The sequence below is a fragment of the Emys orbicularis genome, chromosome 12 (genome assembly GCF_028017835.1).
Source record: "Emys orbicularis isolate rEmyOrb1 chromosome 12, rEmyOrb1.hap1, whole genome shotgun sequence".
Classification (NCBI taxonomy): domain Eukaryota; kingdom Metazoa; phylum Chordata; order Testudines; family Emydidae; genus Emys; species Emys orbicularis.
This window is the reverse complement of record NC_088694.1, coordinates 36,181,539-36,201,533: the sequence shown is the minus strand read 5'-3', so window position 1 is coordinate 36,201,533 and position 19,995 is coordinate 36,181,539. Positions and strand designations below refer to the sequence as shown.

The 19,995-nt window shown below is 44.2% G+C and overlaps 3 protein-coding genes across 3 annotated transcripts; 2 read left to right on the top strand and 1 right to left on the bottom strand.

The window, feature by feature from the left end:
* The first annotated feature begins 439 nt into the window (after nucleotides 1-439).
* Nucleotides 440-1,372, top strand: LOC135886674 (olfactory receptor 9S13-like). Its single transcript, XM_065414458.1, has one exon. The coding sequence runs from the start codon at nucleotides 440-442 to the stop codon at nucleotides 1,370-1,372; it is 933 nt and encodes a 310-aa protein (XP_065270530.1).
* Nucleotides 1,373-3,665: 2,293 nt separating this feature from the next.
* On the bottom strand, nucleotides 3,666-4,523 carry LOC135886077 (olfactory receptor 9S13-like). The gene has a single exon (XM_065413962.1). It carries the CDS (start codon nucleotides 4,521-4,523, stop codon nucleotides 3,666-3,668), a length of 858 nt encoding a protein of 285 aa, XP_065270034.1.
* An 8,769-nt stretch (nucleotides 4,524-13,292) lies between these two features.
* LOC135886489 (olfactory receptor 9S13-like) lies at nucleotides 13,293-14,237 on the top strand. Its single transcript, XM_065414217.1, has one exon. The coding sequence runs from the start codon at nucleotides 13,293-13,295 to the stop codon at nucleotides 14,235-14,237; it is 945 nt and encodes a 314-aa protein (XP_065270289.1).
* The last annotated feature ends 5,758 nt before the right edge of the window (nucleotides 14,238-19,995 follow it).

The following is a 19,995-nucleotide window of genomic DNA, read 5'->3' as shown; positions in this document are numbered from 1 at the left end:
ATCTATCTATCTATCTCACACATTTTCCCTGTTTTCCCTTTCTAATCTCTTTCTCTACTTCCCCTCACTTCTCTCTTTTTTCTAGATTTTTTAATGAAATATATGTATTTAAGTCTACATGTTTATTACAGTTTTCCTGGCTTGTAAAAGTTCTCTCATTCATTCTCAACCTTCTTTCAACTTTCAGGACCAGTCTACTTCCAACATGATAAACTACACATGTGGATGTTTGCTTATGATGAAGAAGCACAATATCTGTTGCAAGAAAGTGTGATTCTTATGTATTGTCTTCTCTGTCCCATGCCCAGGGTTGCAATGGATAGTTCAACTGCATGTGTCTGCTGACAGCTAGTATATACCAACATGGTGATTGGAGCTCATTGAGGAAACAACATTCTCCCCAAATTGTCTCTTCTTTCCTCCATATACAAAAAGAGCCATGGAAAACCACACAATGGTGGCTGAGTTCATCCTGGTGGGATTTGGAGGCCATCCTGAACTGCAAGTCTTCCTCTCTGTCCTCTTCTTGGTTCTGTACACTGTCACCCTGGTGGGGAATGTCGGCATGATCACCATCATCAGCGCTGACTCCAGGCTCCACACCCCCATGTACTTCTTCCTGAAGAACCTGTCCTTCCTGGACCTCTGCTACTCCTCCGTCATTGCCCCCAAAGCCCTGCTGTGCTTCTCAACAGGGCGAAAAGCCATTTCCTACAATGGCTGTGCTGCCCAAATGTTCTTCTTCTCTCTCTTTGGGACCACCGAGGCATTCTTCCTAGCCATGATGGCTTATGACCGCTTCGTCGCCATCTGCAACCCACTGCGTTATCCAATCACAATGTCCAAGAGGATATGTGTTTTCCTGGTGGTGGTCTCCTATCTCTCAGGCTGCTTCAATGGCAGCATCCAAACAGGCTTTACATTCACCTTGTCCTTCTGCGGGCCGGGGAAAATTGACCACTTCTTCTGCGACGTCCCCGCAGTGATGCAAGCCTCCTGCTCTGACACCTTTGCCAATGAAATGGCGATGCTGACTGTGTGCGGGTTCATCATAGTGAGCACTGGCCTGGTCGTCCTTATCTCCTACAGCTACATCATCACCACTGTCACGCGGATACCCTCCGCTGAGGGAAGACGCAGAGCCTTCTCCACCTGCACTTCCCATCTGGTGGCTGTGAGCTTGTTCTTTGGGACAGTCTTCTTTATGTATGCTCAGCCTGGGGCCATAACCTCCCCAGGTCAAAGTAAAGTTGTCTCTGTGTTCTACACCATTGTCATCCCCATGCTGAACCCTTTGATCTACAGCCTGAGGAACAAGGAGGTGAAAGTGGCCCTGAGAAGACAACTAAAAAAGAAAGGCTTTTTCCACTGAGCTCCCTGAAGTAGCTAAGCAATTCAGCAGTGGACAGGTAACTGGGATGGACAACAATAGGTGCCAAAGACAACGAAATTTCTACAAGGCGCTTCCATGGAACAACAGTTTCAGCTGGTGAATATTATAGGGAAAGGCAGGGACATTCAGTGGCCTGAGGGAATTAAGAACTCCATTGAGCATCTAACTCCCTTTGGCTCATTTTAAAATCCCAGACAAAATGTAAGGGTGATGAATCAGAGGCTAAGTCTAAGTGCCTTGAAAGAGGAAAAATGGGGGTGGATGGTTTTGTGATGAAGATGTTGGACTGTGACTTGGGAAATCTGGGATCTATTTCTAGCTCCCCGTGTGAACTTGGGCAGGCTGCTTACGCTGAGATGCTAAAAGATTTGAGTGCTCAGTTCTCATTAACTTTAATAGGACTTTAGTGTCCAAAATCTTAGGCAGCTTTGAAAATCTCAACCTTAATCCCACCGTTTCTCAGGTCCCCATCTGTAAAATGTGGATTTTGATGCTTCCTTTCTCTGGCTCAATCTGTTTACATGGCGACATTTTTGAGAGCACAGACTTTTTCTGACCATGTGTTGTGCAACATCTGGTAAAATGGGACACTGAATGTAAGTGGAATCTGTAGTTATTGCTAATACAATAATTTTAAACCCTGGAAATGCATTGGCAGGGACAGCGGACAGCCACCTCTATGTGAAGAAAACCCGCCTCTTGATTCTACTTTGCATGGTTGCTTACCCTTTCCTCTGAACATTGTCAAACTGTACATACTCCTTTCAATGGACGCTGATGTAAAAGTCTCACAGAAATAAACTATGGGACTTGGGCTCCCAAGTCACTTAGGGCCATATTTTCAAAGGCATTTAGACACCTAAAGAGGCAGATAGACAGAATTTATGTCTCTTCATAATTTTATTTTTATTTTTAAAAATTGGTACATTCTGAGACTCATTCACCATATTTACAGGAGACTGATATTCAGTGATTAACATCCTGGGATTTCCATGGTAAATGATCAGAGTGAGTCTGATACAGCGACCTATAGTCCACCTAAATCTCATCTGAGATCAAGGAGATTTTATCCTATAAAAAGCCTGCAGAATTGAGCCAGTGTTGTGTCCATTTCACCTCCAGAAGAAACAGGAAAAGGGTTTTGATGTGATTTTTTTTACTAAGTTAATGAAACTTTAAATGTGGAGAGAATGGTCTTGACCTTTCCTTCATTTATACACGTTTTACAACAGTACAACTACATTGATATCAGTGGCGTTACTACAGTTTTACAATGAGCAGATGAAAGGAAAATCCATCCCCTTGGCACCAGCAGATTTCCTCCAGACTTACACTTGGGTGAGTGAGAAGAGAATGATCACCACTGGGTGCAACAGAGTTACTAACGATTTACATGAGCGTATGTGATAGTGGAACCAAGCCCACTGGTATAAACGCAGCTACTAGTGATTTATACCAGGATGAGTGAATACTCCTGATTTACATCAATAGGAATGAGATTTGAATCAAAACCACTGACTTTATTGAGGTGTGTTGCAGACAAAACACAGGAGTATTGCACATAGATGAACCAGTCTAACATAGACTCTGTTTCCATTACCTGACACAGATGTCACATTTTTCACCATTTTCCAACAGCTACCTCACCATTACATCAGAGATACTTCAAGGGCCAGATTCTGAGAAGGCTTAAATCCATGTGGCTCCACTGAAGTCAGATTGGCTAAACCAAATTTATATTACCTGATGATTTGGACTGAGGTAATTCCTATTATCAATATATGGAAATATACAAATAAATATGGAAATACTTTATTGTCACAAATATGTTGTATAGTCAATGCTCTGGAATGTTATAGGAGCAGAAGAATTGCCATGCATCATCATCCTATCTCCAGTAGTGCCCAGTGTCAGCTGTTTCAAAGACAACAGTATTATAATCTGAATCATGGAGAAAAAATCTTCCTAAACCAGAGAGTAACAGTTGGTTCATACCCCAAAGCAGGAGGTCCCTATAAACAATGAAGCCATTTTAGAATTCTGCAAATTTATTTGATTACATATTATCCAGTGGCAATGAGTTCTACAGCTTAGATGGCTAGATAGATATGTTGAGCTAGTCCCCTGCTCTCCCATGTCATCCTCCAACCATTCATACACTGATCCCAAATATTCATTAGTTTATAGCTGGAGAAAAATGACAAAGAAAATAATGACATATTTTGTCAGAAATTTGTATTTCTTCTCCCCCCCTCCCCCACATTTCAGAAGTTCACAAAAGCCCTGCACAGGCAGATTTGGTCTCTATGTTCATAAGCAAGGTTCTACTTTTCAAAGATTTCTTCCCCATAGTTCTGACCCAAGCTTCTTTCACCTCTTTATTCTTTAGACTGCAGATGAGGGGATTCATCATGCGGATGACAAAGGTGTAAAACACAGACACCGTTTTCCTTGGGTACAGAGAAGTTAACCAGGTGGGCTGTGCATACATGAAAGCTGTGGACCCATAAAATAAACTCACCGCTATTCTATAGGCGGTGCAGGTGGAGAAAGCTTTGTGTCTGCCCTCAGCAGAGTGAATCCTGAGGATGGTGGAGATGATATAAGCATAGGAGATAAGCATGAACAGGGAGGTGCTCCCTATGATAAGGCCGCATAAGGTAAACATCACCAGGTTATTGACGTATGTATCACTGGTGGCGAGACTAATCGAGGGAGGGCCATCACAGAAGAAATGATCGATCTCGTTTGACCCACAATAGTGCAGTGTAAAGGTGAAGCCAGGCTGCACCATGGAGTTCACACAGCCACCAAAATATGACCCCGCCACCAGCTGAACACAAACCCACTTGGACATGGTGATGGGGTACAAGAGTGGGTTGCAGATGAAAATGTACCGATCGTATGCCATGGCTGCCAGCAGGAACCCTTCAGCAGCGAGGAAGACAGAAAAGAAGAAGAATTGGGTGGCACATCCATTGTAGGGAATGGCTTTGCTCCCTGCTAGGAAGCTCACCATGGCTTTGGGGGTGATGGTGGAGGTGAAGCAGAAGTCTAAGACTGACAGGTTCATGAGGAAGAAATACAAAGGGGTGTGCAGGCGAGAGTTGGCTTTAATGAGGAGGATCATGCTGACTCCCCAGTCCAACCTCTCTCCTCAAAGACCTTAGAGCTATTAATGAATTTGCTGTTGTGAACACAGTAAATAGGAGGTTGTATTAAATGGCTAGCTCTGAATAGGGAAGTTAATTATCTCCGTATATGGCACTGGAGAGGCCACTAATATCTGCATCTGGTGCATACTTCAAAAAGGATATTTCTTAAAAAATGAAAATGGTGCAGAGAGGAGATAAAAGATTGATTTCACGTTTCACTGTGAAATAATGAGGGAGATTTAGTTAATTTAGTGTACTTAGTTAATTAGAGAGAAGGTTAAGAGATGATTTGATCATGTCTGTAAACCCCTGGTAGCAGAGATCGTTAGCCTTTTTGGCAACAACATCACATTGAGAGTTCGTGACCCCACAGTTACCCTCAACTCATGTTGAAAAGTTGGAGACATGGCAGAGAAGAGCCACAAAAATCATGTCAGAACTGCAAAAAAGCATGAGTGAGCCAGATGTAGAGAACACAGTCTGTTTATCTTAGCAAAAAGAAGATCATGTGTGTATGTGTGTGTGTGGGGGGGGTGACTTGATCACAGACTATAAGCACAGAGAGAATATTCTGGATATAAAAGGCATCTTTATTTTTTCAAAGAAAGGCATAACAAGATCCAGTGTCTGGAAGAGAAACCAGACAAATTCAAATTAAAAATCAGGCACATGCTTTTGACAGTGAGAGTGCTTAACCGTTGGGACGAAGTGCCAAGGGAAATGGTGGAGTCTGTCTAAATAAAGACAGAGTGCCTTTCTCGAAAATGCTTTAATAAAACACAAGTTTTCAGGCACAAAACAGGGTTAATGGGTGAAATTGTCTGGCTGGCATTATACAGGAGGTCAGGTTAGAAGATCAAATGGTCCATTCTGGCCTTGAAATCTGTGAATCTCTGTGGTTTTGTTACAGCGGAGGGTTATTTAATTTCATATATTCTCAAATTCCAAGGGTAAAAGGTACTACTGTGACCATCTAGCCTGATCTCCTGTAGAACACAAGTCAAATGACTGCCTTAAAATAATTCCTAGAGCTGATCTTTTAGAAAAATATCTGATCTTGATTTTAAAAAATTGCCAGAGAATCCACTATACCCTGCTGCAAATTGCTTCAATATGTAATCCCAATGGCAAAGAATTAAGAAATAAATGAAAGAAAGGTTTGACATGTAAGAAGGTCTTTCTATCTTCTTGACTCTTATAGTGTTTCCGAATGTTTTTACCATTGATGGTGTTGGTTTCAGCTCTGCTGCTTCTTTCACTAGCTGGCTCATCTCCTGAGTGACTATCTCCTGGACTGCGGCAATTGTTAGCTGTTGCTGATGTCTCTGGGTTCCGTCAGTCCCATTGGTGGCTGGCTGCCGGGGAAGGAGAAGTGCTCTTTCATCCAATCCCGTGGCTTCTACAAATAAAGGTGCAGTAGCATAGGGCAGTGACTCATCGCTAACAAGGCTTCTTAAAGTCCATTTTCTTTGCTTTCCCCTCCCTCCCATGTCTCTACCCCGGAGCCCCAGGACAAATCAGAACTAAGCATTCCCCCCAGAGTCACTGGGCTTTGCAATCAACAAGGGTAGATTGAGACATCTGAATCAAAATCAGGAGAGTTGAAGAGTGGAGAGTGGAGAGTGCTTTGCCCAAGAGTTTAACCTCTCTAACTGCTGGGTATGCTCTCAAATCCCGCACCACGCGGCAGGGTTACCTTGGAGGGTAGTCCCCCAAAATTGGTCAGATATCTGCTGGGGATGGTTCAGTAGGGGAAGAAATACCTCGGGTACCCCCTTGTAGCAAAACTGCACCATAGAAGCCCCCTTTAGCCTGCTAGGAAATGACACCTGGAGGCCATTTAGTAATGCTACCACCATTCCACAAGTACATCCTGTCCTCTGAATAGGCCTTCAATCAGTGGAAGGCCCAGGAACAGGAACCCACTCTATTTGATACCCTCTGGAGCTGGCTCCCTAGCCTAGGGGGCTTGGGAGGTGGTATTGTCCGCCTCCTGCTTACTGGTCTCGTACTTTGTTTCCTCACCCTAGCTCTCTTCTCATGCCTGAAATGTTTAATGATTAAAGTATGTACCACCTCTAGAAGTCAAGACATCTCCTTTTTCCCTTTAATCAATGATCCTAAGCCCACGGCCTTAAATCACATTTTGTCCTCAGAATATGAGAAAACTCAGCCAAAAGCTTGTTGAGTATTCTCAAAGGAGGGAGTTTTTGGTGTCACTAGGCATGACCCTAGGTAACTCAGGGTGTTGGAAGACCTGAGAGTCGATGAAGCCCCCCCCCCCCGCTCTAGGCCACTAGGTAACTCGGGGGGTTGGAAGACCCGAGAGTTGATGAAGCCCTCCCCCCCCCCCGCTCCAGGCCAAAGTGAATCAAAGCCCCTGCATGTTAAACTTTACTAACCTCACAGGCCAGCAGCTGGGAAGCAGTAGTGATAAGGGGAACCTACATGCTTCTAGCTAAAGGACAAGATTACTTGCAGAAAGAAACAGTGAGAACAAGCTGCACAGCCAAGGTCATGTAATGTAGCCAGAGGGAGAAAGGGGGAGAGGCGGGAATGGAGGAGGGGGGGTGAGAAAGGACGGGGGAAGAAGGGAAAGGCTTAGTTACAAACTATAAAAGACAAAGGCCGCTTATGTTGGTGTGCTTGATTTGAGACGTGCCTGTCTCCTTGCACCACTTTGAGATCTCAAATAAACTTTGATTGCTTCTCCACCCTGGTGTGTTCATTGGCGCGAAGCACACCGGGCAACGAACCCCACTGTTGCTGTCCTCGGGCACTCTGTGCCGGCAACAAGATCTTCGGAGGAAATGAACAGAACACAGCAATTGAGTGATCCATCCTCTTTGTTGTCCACTCCCAGCTATATTTCAGGTATAAACCCTTTGCCAGGGTTTCCTCCCCACTCTGAACTCTGGGGTACAGATGTGGGGACCCGCATGAAAAACTCCTAAGTTTATATTCCACCGGCTTAGGTTAAAAACTTCCCCAAGGCACAAATTCCTTTCCTTGTCCTTGGACGGTATTGCTGCCACCACCAAGTGATCTAAACAAACATTCAGGGAGGGGCCACTTAGAGCCCTATCTCCCCCCAAAATCCCCCCAAATCTCTTCACCCACTTTCCTGGGGGGGCTTGAGAATAATATACCAACTAATAGGATAACAAAGTGAGCACAGACCAAATCCCTGGTATTTAGGAAACTGAAATCAATCAGGATCTTAAAAGAAGAATTTTATTTAAAAGAACAAGTAAAAGAATCACACCTGCAAAATCAGGATGGAGGATAACTTTACGGGGTAAATAAAAAGATTTAAAACACAGAGGATTCCTCTCTAGGCTCAACTTCAAAGTTACAAAAACAGGAATAAACCTCCCTCTTAAATTTACAAGCTAAAACAACAGATAATCTAACACATTTCCTTGCTATTACTTACAATTTCTGTAATTTTTAGATGTATCAGTTCAGGATCTTTTTAGAAGATGGGTTACCTGCTTGGTCTCTCTCTTTGTCCTGAGAGGGAACCAAAAAAGAAAGCACAAACAAAACCTCCCCCCCTCAGATTTGAAAGTATCTTCTTTCCCCATTGGTCCTTCTGGTCAGGTACCAGCTAGGTTAATTGAACTGATTAACCCCTTACAGGTAAGTGATTCTGTACCTCTGGCCAGGAGGGATTTATGTTACTGCATACATTACTCTACCTTTAATATTTATGACAGCCTTCTTTCACAATAGTTCCTCTCCCCCAACCGCATGACCTATTCTGTCAGTCCTATATATTCTGTGCCTGGTATTACCATGTCCGATTGATTATCATCATTCCACCAAGTTTCTGTGATGCTTATTATGTCAATATTCTCCTTTAGTACCAGCCCCTCAAGCTCACCCATCTTAATATTTCAACTTCTAGCTTTTCCGTACAAGCACTTATAAAATACATCAATATTGAGTTGTCTGCCATCATGTGATGCAATTGAATGGGACTTTTTTTCATTTGACCATTTCTCTTCAGCTCCAAACTGTACTTTAGCAACTTCTACCCTCTCTTCTCTTGCCATTAAACAGAATGGGAATGCTACCGGGGGGAGGGATAGTTCAGTGATTTGAGCATTGGTCTGCTCAACATAGAGATGTGAGTTCAATCCTTGAGGGGACCACTTAGAGATCTAGGGCAAAAATCAGTACTTGGTCCTGCTAGTGAAGGCAGGGGGCTGGACTTGATGACCTTTCAAGGTCCCTTCCAGCTCTATGAGATAGGTATATCTCCATATACTATTATAACTGTAGGCCTAGGAGCAGAAAATTTTACAGATCTAGTCTGTCCACATCACTCACCCAGCATAGTAGTTGGGTCTCACCATTGGTTTCACAGATATTATGCACTGCACAGCATGCACCAGCAGCTGCTGGAATATTTTCCTCCTCAGAGATGGATCCTTTTCATGAAACACTTTCACCTACCCTTCAAAGTCCACTCCCTAGTCACCCTGAACTTGCCCAGGTGACCACAAAACCTCTTCTTGATTCTCTCTAGGTTATTGTACCACTTTCAGAGAAGGAAAGGATGGGCCGAGTCCCCAAGAGAGAGGCAGAGCTGGCACAGAAACCCTGCTAAAGTCACTTGGACAGTCTGGGGAGAACACCCTAACTTTCAGCCTTTCAAGAAGCCCAGCATTTCTAAAAGTTTGAGAGGTGTGGACTTTTCCCAACCAGCCAACATTCATGTCAGTAAATCACCCACTAGAGTTCACCAATGCCTCTGTACTATGGAGTAGTAAACCTTGTTGTTTATGTACTCAAAGTCTAGCTGGGGAAAAGGACACACAACAAGGACTCAGCATTGTTAGGGGAGTCATAGATTTCATCTACTATTTCCTGCACATTGCCCAGGTTTTCTACACAGAACAGCAAGACATTATTTCGCACCTTGCATATCTGCATGATGATGTACTCCAAAACTGATTTTCTGGAATCAAATTGATTTCCCACTGAACAATAGCAAAATGAGGTTGCACGATTTCACATGGCAACATGCATTCTTTTCTCCACCATCTGGACAGCGCGCATCTGAATGTCTGTGCACTGCAGGGTTTGGGTGAGCTTGGACCTCAGTTCCAGGAATGTGGTTTTCTACACCTGAAAGTCCTGGAGCAACTGCTGGTCATCCCAGGTTTTCATCATAACCCAGTCCCTGCATTCAGTGCTCATTGGATGGGCCCCAAACCACCTCTCTGCTGGGTGCACCTGGTCTTGGGAAGTTGTACGGGCATATCCGCAGGACTATCAGTTCGTTCATCCTCAGGTGACTCGATCTGAACACTGGGGACTAGCAAATAAAACAGAATGGTTTGCTCTCTATATAAAATGGAGGAGAGTGCTGTCTTTCTCTGCACTGCGTGCATCTTTGCAGTGGACAATTCATACATACACTGGGCACGAGAGCAGCAGGCTACTGGATGGAACGGAGGGAATTGTCAACAGTTTTCCCTGGATTCCCTCAAGTCTCTGAGAGACATAAAGGTATTCCACAATGCACTGTGAAAATCTCCCACAAGGTAACATGCTAGAAGGTGCCAATAGGGGACACTGGGGTTCCTATACAGAGTACAACACATCTTTCCCCAATACATCCTAATGCTGTGTGGACACAAGGTACCAGCATAACTGACCGAATATGAAGGTACTCTGTTCAATTAGTTTTGTCCACGGTAGAGCTGGTTTAGAACTCGAATTCCCATTCTGTGGGAAATTCTGAAATTTGAAAAAAGGAATTGTTATTCACATGGGGGCCAATTCCGCACCTCTTATTCAGCAGAACTACTTGCATCAGTACGCTCTACTCAATGAGAGTAAGGGTTGTGGAACTGGTCACACAGTTGGTTTCACTGGGCGTGTTCATGTGAGGAGGGTAACCAGCATCTTTATGGAAAGAAGACTAAAAACACACTCAGTTCCTGTGAGCCCTATATTTCAGTCTGGTGAATCACTGTAATCCCAGAACAAAGCAACAATAAAAAAAATCTATCTTGAAGTTTTGAACCTAACGAAGTACCCGGGGACCATGTCCCAGAGCTTCTAGGAACCAAGCAGAAATACTCATCATTGAAGTCAGTGCTCATTGTTCAGACGTCAGTGCAGAGGAGATGTTGCCAGGATAAAAGTGACTTTACTGGCTCTTGATAGAACCCTAACAGCCATGATAGTCGTGGTCCTTGAGTCTGGGGTGAAATTTTCAAATTCCAGTTCTCAGCAACTTTAAAGCAGTTGCACTTTGGAAGTACTTGAGCTGTGTGTTACACAGCTTTGTTGATCCATTGAGAGAAGAGAGCATGAAGTCACTATTAAGGTTCTGCAAGTTGAATGAAGCTGGGGTATGTATTGTTTTCAGGCTTCTGTTGGAGATCGATCTGAAAGCCATATGGAATGTCATAGTGAATTATCAACAGTGTTGTCTGTAATGTGATGGTGGCAAGCAATACAGAAGACATTTCTTTCAATTCTGGTTTCAATGGTTTTATGTTCTGGTTGGTGGGGAGTGCCCTGATGCAACCTGAAGTGTCACTAAACCTAAGTTTTGATTGTGTTTGTTATTATAAGAGCTGCTCTGAACTTTTTTCCCCTACTGAAACTTTTCAGTTTTCATTGATATACTAAAAATATTCAGTTGAAAACTTAATTGCAAACTGTGGGAGGGAGAATGATTTTCCAATGAAAAATTGAATTGTTTTGAGGAAAGCAGACATTTTATGTGAATATTTTCATTTAATTGAAAGTCACCATTCTGCTGATTAAAAAATGATGACTGGCCTTAATGATTACAATTGTTACAATAGCACCAGAATGAAGGATCAGGGTCACATTGTGCTAGGCTCTGCATGAAAATAAGAAAGAAAGTTCTCCTGATGAAGTCAAGGGGCATTTTTTTAACTAAGGTATGGGAGAAAAACTGGAAGCTGGCATGGAGAGGAGACTGGACAAGGAAACTGGGAGCTGGGAGGTAAACCGGGACTAACTGGGAAATAAAACTAGTGCTGAGAGTTGGGAGGGAGACTACATGGGCAAAGAGAGTAGGACTGAATGCCAGGGAAGGACATGGGGCGGGGCAGTGTTGATAGCCAGTAAGTGACGGGGAGACTGAGATCAGATGAGGAGCTGGGGGAGATACTGGGACTATCAGAGCAGGAAGAATGGGACTGAGAACCAGTAGAACAGGGCGGAGGAGGCATGGTGGACAAATCCAACGAGAAGCCAGGGTGAAGGAGCAGAATCAGCACTGGCTGGGGAAAGAGACTGGCAGAAGGAAATGAGATGGGGGCGAGGGGAAGATAGTGAGATTGGATGAGGAGCCTGGAGAGGGAGACTGGGACTGAGAGCTAGTGGTATGGGGAAATTTAGACAAAGGGATGAGTGAAACTGGTTTTGGTAGGAGACTTGGACAGGGCTGAGAAGCCTGAGAAGAGGGGACTTAGACTGGCTCAATGAGGAGAATAGGATGGGACAAGGAGCCAGGCTTGGGGAAGAGCCAGGACTGGGAAAGGGAAAGGTTGGGGCAGAATAAAAATCCCTCATCTCCAGTGCTGTGAAAACAAATTCATTGATGTTTGTGAAGCGCTCAGATTCTATAGTGATGGGCACTACAGGAAAGCCCCTGGGGGAATTAATTCTCTCTCTGGAGCAGGGTTTGAATCGTGTGCAGTCAGCAAGTCTTGTGGCCACTCACTGATCAAGGAAGACAAAACAAAATATTGAATAACAGTCCAGTAAGTGAGCCCCATCCATCCTGTGCACTGGATGAGGGAGAGGTACTGTCGAAATAATAATGTGTGATCAGGTTAATTTCATTGGATACTATCAATGTTTATTTATAAGCCTTTTTTCAATTGTTATCAATTTAAATTTTCACAGTTATGGGAAATTATAGAGGCTCAAAAAACGGGGGTTAGACACTAATTATTTAATGACAGTACACATTCAGATATAAAAAGTTAAAGCTTTATAACTGCTACAACACAAATTGTGAGCGTCACATGTCAAAGTGTTCAAAAAAATAGATCCTTAAATCAAACTCTATGAGGTTGTCAAGCAGCGTTTTTCTGACTGCCTGTCTGTAAATTGCAATGGTTATTGATGGAAATGCCATTTTTGTCAATGTGTGTGTTTGCTATCAAGTACCTCTAAAAATACAACCTGTCCAAGTCTAGTCATAATGTATGTACAGGGCAGTGAATGAAAGTTGCACAAGCAACTTTAATCCTGGTATTTCCTAACTTTAGAGAGAGAGAGAGTTATGCTCTATTTAAATCACAAACTCTTGGGCTTGATGCACACTAAATCCTCATCTTGCTGCCTTCTAGCCTTGTAATAAAGGACTGTGTACACTGAGAGCCACATTTCACCACACTAGCTCATGTCGAGTACTCCTTCACTCCAAGGGGAGTCCCATGGATCTCAGTGAGTAAGATCAAGATAAGAGCAGCAGAATCTTGCACTCTATGGGAAAATTCCCCTCTTGTAAATAATTGTTATATGGGAAAGCTAATAAATTGGTGTTCTACTGCAGAAAAGTCAAAATTTCTAAAAGAACCTCTGGAGATTTATTAAGAAGTCCACTTTTATCTAAGCCAAGGGGAGACGTGCATTCATTTTCAATGGGTGTGAGCTGAAATTGGGCCTGTAGCCTGGTGTATTCTCCTTAGCCATTTTATTCTTTTTAAAATTATTATCTCATTACTTTTCTCAAGGAAATGAAGACAATGAAAGAGAGAAACCACACAGCACTGACAGAATTCATCCTGCTGGGATTTGGAAGTGGTCTGGGGCTCAAGGAGGGCCCCTTTGTGGTGTTTCTGGTGATTTACATGACAACCGTGGTGGTAAACACCACCATGGTCTTCCTCATTAGAGCCAACTCTCGCCTTCACACTCCCATGTACTTCTTCCTCATGAATCTGTCGCTCTTAGACCTCTGCTACTCCTCAACCATCGCCCCCAAAGCCATGGCGAGCTTCCTAGTAAGCAGCAAAAGCATTTCCTTCTTCGGATGTGCCACCCAATTCTTCTTCTTCGGTGTCTTTGCTGCTACCGAGGCGTTCATCCTGGCAGCCATGGCATATGATCGATACACCGCCATCTGCAACCCGCTCCTGTATCCCGTCGCCATGTCCAAGCAGGTTTGCATTCAGCTGCTGGTGGGTTCCTATGTTTGCAGTGGTGTAAACTCCATGGTGCAAACAGTCTTCACCTTTACACTCTGTTTCTGTGGGTCCAATGAGATAGATCACTTCTTCTGTGACATTCCACCCCTGCTAAGCCTCTCATGCACCAACACAGACATTAATGAAGTGGTGATGTTCACTTTATCTGGCCTCATCATCGTGAGCACCTCCATGGTCATTCTCATCTCCTATGCTTACATCATCTCTGCCATTCTCAGGATTCGCTCTGCTGAGGGCAGACGCAGAGCCTTCTCCACCTGCACCTCCCACATGATGTCCGTGAGTTTATTTTATGGCACTGTTACCTTCATGTATACCCAGCCCAGTTCACTATCTGCTCCAGCTCAGAGCAAAGTGGTGTCTGTGTTTTATACCCTGGTCATCCCTATGTTGAATCCCCTCATCTACAGCATGAGGAACAAGGATGTGAAAGAAGCTTTGGGAAGAACCATCAGCTCAGTGTTTCTACAATGAAACTTCTCTATAAACATTGAGCTAAATAATCCTTTGGGTTATGGAAAGTCCAGTACTGTAACAGTCATAATCTAATCTCTCTCTCTCTCTCTCTCTCTCTCTCTCTCTCTCTCTCTCTCTCTCTCTCTCTCTCTCTCTCTCTATCTATCTATCTATCTATCTATCTAAACTAGCAATTACCATTTGTACTCGTCTCTCTCTCTAAATTTGTACACCAGTCTCAACACTGATGTATGCCATTATAAGAGTGATTTACAAAATAAATCAATCAACCCGCTGTGTATGTATGTTACATTTTTTCACATTGTTATCTATTCATGTACCTTAAAAATGCATCTGGTCTGGAAATATGGATTCAAACGCCCTTGAACCTTGGGGAGAGTTTGAGATCTGTGTCAGAATTTCACCACTGGTCTATCAATGCTGATCCACACACTGGAACTCAAAAATAGTCCCTTGGCTTAATATGTGTGTGTGTGTGTGTGTGTGTGTGTGTGTTTATATCATTCTTTACTGGCTGGCTCCTGCTGAAAGGAGGTAAGGTAGGATTTTCAGAAGCACTCAGTGTTGCAGTCAATGGCAGTTTTATCTCTGATTTCAAAGGGGGATGGGGAGAGGGGCAGCATTAAGCCAACAATGTGCACTTCTAAACAGCCCCCTTTTATTTTCACTTCAAATGATAGGGGTATGTGCTATTGGTGCCCAGTTCCCATTGTCACTCAATGGGAGATGGGTGATAAAATACCATTGGTCTCTTTGAAAATTCCAGCCTTGGTGCTGAAATACCCGTACTTGTTACATTAATATTGGTCTCTCTCCTTTACCAGCTTGTGGTGTATGTATTGTTTGGATGGCCAAATATTATTATAGAAAAAGTGCCATCATCATCATCATCATCATCGTCATCGTCGTCTAAAAAATAATTTTGTATCAACCCAAACCACATTCTTTTTTTTTTCAAGTTTTCAATTGAACCAGTGATTAGGAAAGTCGGTTATTTTCACAGCTACATACGTGGTTATTTCAGACATAGGAGGCATGGTACAAGTGTGAACTACTCTTCTGACCCTCAGTGGTTCTGAACACCATTTGCTCTCACTGAAGTCAATAGCCGTTGCACCTGCAGAAGAAGAGACATGATAACAGTTGAATGGGAGACACACTGGCTCTGTCGGAGCACCTCTGAAGCTAGCAACTTGGATGGCCCTGCAGCCAGTCGCACCAGCCGTTGCTCTGGCATCCCTGGGCAGCTGGCCCCTAGGACTGCCCAAGCAGTGGCCGATGCAGAGGGCCCCAGTAGCAGTCCCGGGGGTGGCGGGAACAGCCACAGATCACTGACTCCAAGCAGTGGTCCTGGGGTGGCTGGAGCAGTGTCTGGCCCCCCAATTCTTCCCCTGGCCATGGCCAGAACAGCCACTGTCCCCCAGGGCTTCCCTGCCCAGCCCCCCAGCAGCAGTTGGAGTGAAAGCAGCCCCCCCGTAGCTCCCCCTCCCAAGGCTTCTCCCTGCAACTGGTACCAGGGCCTTCCCCCCCGCAGTGCCCCCCATCACAGCACCCCCCCCCCATGATTAAATCACGGGTATTTATGGTATAAGTCTTGGTAAGGTCACAGGCCCCTGATTTTTTGTTTCTTGCCCGTGACATGTACATGACTTTTATTAAAAATACCCGTGATTAAATCTTAGCCTTAATTATCATCATTCCACCAAGTTTCTGTGATGCTTATTTTGTTAATATTCTCCCTTAATATCACTCACTCAAGCCCACCCATTGTAATATTTTGACTTCTAGTATTTGTGTGCAAGCACTTATAAAATGGGTCAATATTTAGTTGTCTGCCTTAATGTGATGTAATTGAATAGGACTCTTTTTCATTTGACCATTACCCTTCAGCTCTGAACTGTACTTTATCAACTTCTACCCTCTCTTCTCGTGTCATTGACAGAATGGGAATGCTACTGCAACTGTAGGCCTAGGAGAAGAAACATTTTTACAGCTTTAGTCTGTCCACCTCACTCATCAAGCCTAGTAGTTGGGTCTCACCGTTGGTCGCAGGATATTATGCACTGCACAGCATGCATCAGCGGCTACTGGAATGTTTTCCTCCTCAGAGATTGATCCTTTTCATGAGACACTTTTACCTATCCTTCAAAGTCCACTCCCTAGTGATCCTGAACCTGCCCAGGTGATCATTAACCTCTCCTTGATTCTCTCTAAGTTGTTGTCGTACAGCTTCCAGGGAAGGAAAGGGTGGGCCGAGTCACCAAGAGAGAGGCAGAGCTGGCACAGAAACCCTGTTAAGGTCAGTTGGACAGTCTGGGGAGAACTCCCTAACTTTCAGCCTTTCAAAAAACCCTGCATTTCTAAAACGTTGAGGGGTGTGGACTTTTCCCAACCAGCCAACATTCATGTCAGTACATCACCCACTAGGTTTCACCAAAGCCTCTATACTGTGGAGCAGTAACCCTTGTCGTTTATGTACTCAATGTCTATTTGGGGAAAGGGGCACACAATAAGGACTCAGCATTGTTAGGGAAGTCATTGAATTCATCTATTGTTTCCTGCACATTGCCCAGGTTTTCTACACAGAACAGCAAGACATTATTTCTCACCTGGAATGCCTACATGATGACCAACCCCATAATGATTTTCTAGCATCAAATTGGTTCCCCACTGACCAGTAGCAAGATAAAGTTGCATGATTCCATGTGGCAATGTGCATTCCTTTCTCCACTGTTGAGACAGTGCTCATCTCGGTGTCTGTGCATTGCAGGGTTTGGGTGAGCTTGGACCTCAGCTCCAGGAATGTGGGCTTCTACATGTGAAACTCCTGGAGCAACTGCTGGTCATCCCAGGTGTGCATCATAACCCAGTCCCTCCACTTGGTGCTCATTGGATGGCCCCCAAACCACCTCTCTGCTGAGTGCATCTGGTCTTGGAAAGTTGTACGGGTGTATCCACAGGACTATCTGTTCGCTCGTCCTCAGGTGACTCTATCTGAGCACAAGGGCCTTGCAAATAAACCAGAATTGTTTTCTCTATACATAAAATGGAAAAGAGTGCTGTGTTTCTCTGCACTGCATGCATCTCTGCAGTGGACAATTCTTACACGGGGCTTGAGAACAGCAGGCTATTTTATGGCACAGAGGGAATTGTCAACATTTTCCCCTGGATTCCTTCAAGTTTCTGAGGCCAGGTCTACACTACCGCGGTAGTTCGACAGCTGGCAATCGAACTTCCGGGTTCGATTTATCGCGTCTGGTCTGGACGCGATAAATCGATCCCGGAAGCGCTCGCCATCGACTACGGTACTCCAGCTCGGCGAGAGGAGTACTGCGGAGTCGACGGGGAGCCTGCCTGCCGCGTGTGGACCGCGTCTGAACCGCGGTAAGTTCGAACTAAGGTATGTCGACTTCAGCTACCTTATTCACGTAGCTGAAGTTGCGTACCTTAGTTCGAATTTGGGGGTTAGTGTAGACCAGGCCTGAGAGACATAAGGGTATTCCACAACGCACTGTGAAAATCTCCCACAAGGTGACATGCTAAAAGGTGCTAATAGGGGACACTGGGGTTCCTATGCAGAGTACATCACATCTTTTCCCGATACAACCTGATGCTGTGTGGACACAAGTTACCAGCACAATTGATCAAATATGAATGCACTCTGTTCAATTAGTTTTGTCCATTGTAGAGCTGGCTTAGAACTCAAATTCCCATTTTGTAATAAATTCTGATATTTAAGAAAAGAAGAAGAAAGAAAAAAGGAATCATTACTCACTTGTGGGACAATCCCCACCCCTTACTCAACAGAACTACTTGCATCAGTAAGCGCTACTCAATGAGAGTAAGGGCTGTGGAACTGGTCACACAGTTGGCTTCACTGGGCATGTTATTTTGAGGAGGGTAGCCAGCATCTTTATGGAAAGAAGACTAAAAACACACTCAGTTCTTTTCAGTCTGGGAAATCACTGTAATCCCATAACAAAGCAACATTAAAAATAATATCTTGCTTGAATTTATTAACCTTATGAAGAACCTGGGGACCATGTCCCAGAGGGTCCATTAATGACGCAGAAAGTCTCATCAATGTAGTTAGTGCTCATTGTTCAGAGGTCAGTGAGGAGGAGATATTGCCGGGGGGAAAAGTGACTTTTCTGGCTGTTGATAGAAACTAACAGCCGCAACAGTCGTGGTCCTTTAGTCTGGGGTGACATTTTCAAATTCCATCACTCAGCAATGTTAAAGCAGATGAACCTTGCAAGTATATGAGCTGTGTGACAGGCAAATGTGCCGATCCCTTTACAGAAGAGAGCATGAGGTCTCTATTAACGTTCTGCAAGTTGAATGAAGCTAGGGTATGTATCGATTGCAGGCTTCTGTTGGAGATCGATCTGAAAACCTTATGGAATGCCGGAATGAATTATCAACAGTGTTGTCTGTAATATGACGGTGGCAAGGAATACAGAAGACTTTTCTTTCAATTCTGGTTTCAATGCTTTTAGGTTCTGGTTGGTGGGGAGTTCCCCGATGCTACCTTAAGTGTCACTAAACCTAACTTTTGATTGTGTTTGTTATTATAAGAGCCGCTCTGAACTTTTTTCCCCTACTGAAAGTTTTCAGTTTTCATTGAAATACTAAAAATGATCAGTTGAAAATTAATTACAAACTGGGGAGGGATAATGATTTTCCAAGGAAAAATTGAATTGTTTTGAGGAAAGCAGACACTTTATGTGAATATTTTCATTTAATTGAAACTACACTATTCTGCTGGGAAAAAAATTATGACTGGCTTTAATTATTCTAATTGTTACAGTAGCACCAGAATCAAGGCTCAGAGTCACATTGTGCTAGGCTCTGCATAAAAAAAGAAAGAAAGATCTCCAGATTAAGTCAATGGGGATTTTTTTTAAGTACGGTGACGGGAGAAAAACTGGAAGCTGGCATGGAGAGGAGACTGGACAAGGAAACTGGGAGCTTTGGAAATAGACGGGGACTAACTGGGCAATAAAACTAGTGCTGAGAGTTGGGAGGGAGACTACACGGGCAAAGAGAGTAGGACTGGATGCCAGGGAGGGACATGAAAAGAAGGGGTGGGGGGGCGGGGAGTGTTGATAGCCAGTAGGTGACGAGGAGCCTGAGATCAGATGAGGAGCTGGGGGAGATACTGGGACTATCAGATCAGGAAGACTGGTGTTGAGAACCTGTACAAAAGTGTGGAGGAGATGAGGCGGCATGGTGGACAAATCCAGTGAGGCACCACGGTGAAGGGGCAGAACCAGCACTGGCTGGGGAAAGAGACTGGGAGAAGGAAATGAGATGGGGCCGGAGGGAAGATAGCGAGATTGTACGAGGTAGATTGGGACTGCGAGCCAGTGGGAAATTGGATCTTGGATGGAGGGGGTGAGTGAAACTGGCTGTGGAAGGATACTGGGACTGGTCTGAGAAGCCTGGAGAGAGGGGAATGACTCGGTGAGGAGAATAAAATGAGACAAGGAGCCAGGCTTGGGAAAGAGCCAGGACTGGGACAGGGAAAGGTTGGGGGCAGAATAATAATCCCTCATCTCCAGTGCTGTGAAAACAAATTCACTGATGTTTGTGAAGCGCTCAGATACTATAGTGATGGGCACTATAGGAAAGCCCCTGCATGAATTAATAATTCTCTCTCCAGAGCAGGGTTTGCATAGTGTGCAGTAAGTAAGCCTTGGGGTCACCCATAGAACAATGAAGACAAAACAAAATATTCAATAGCTGTTCAGTA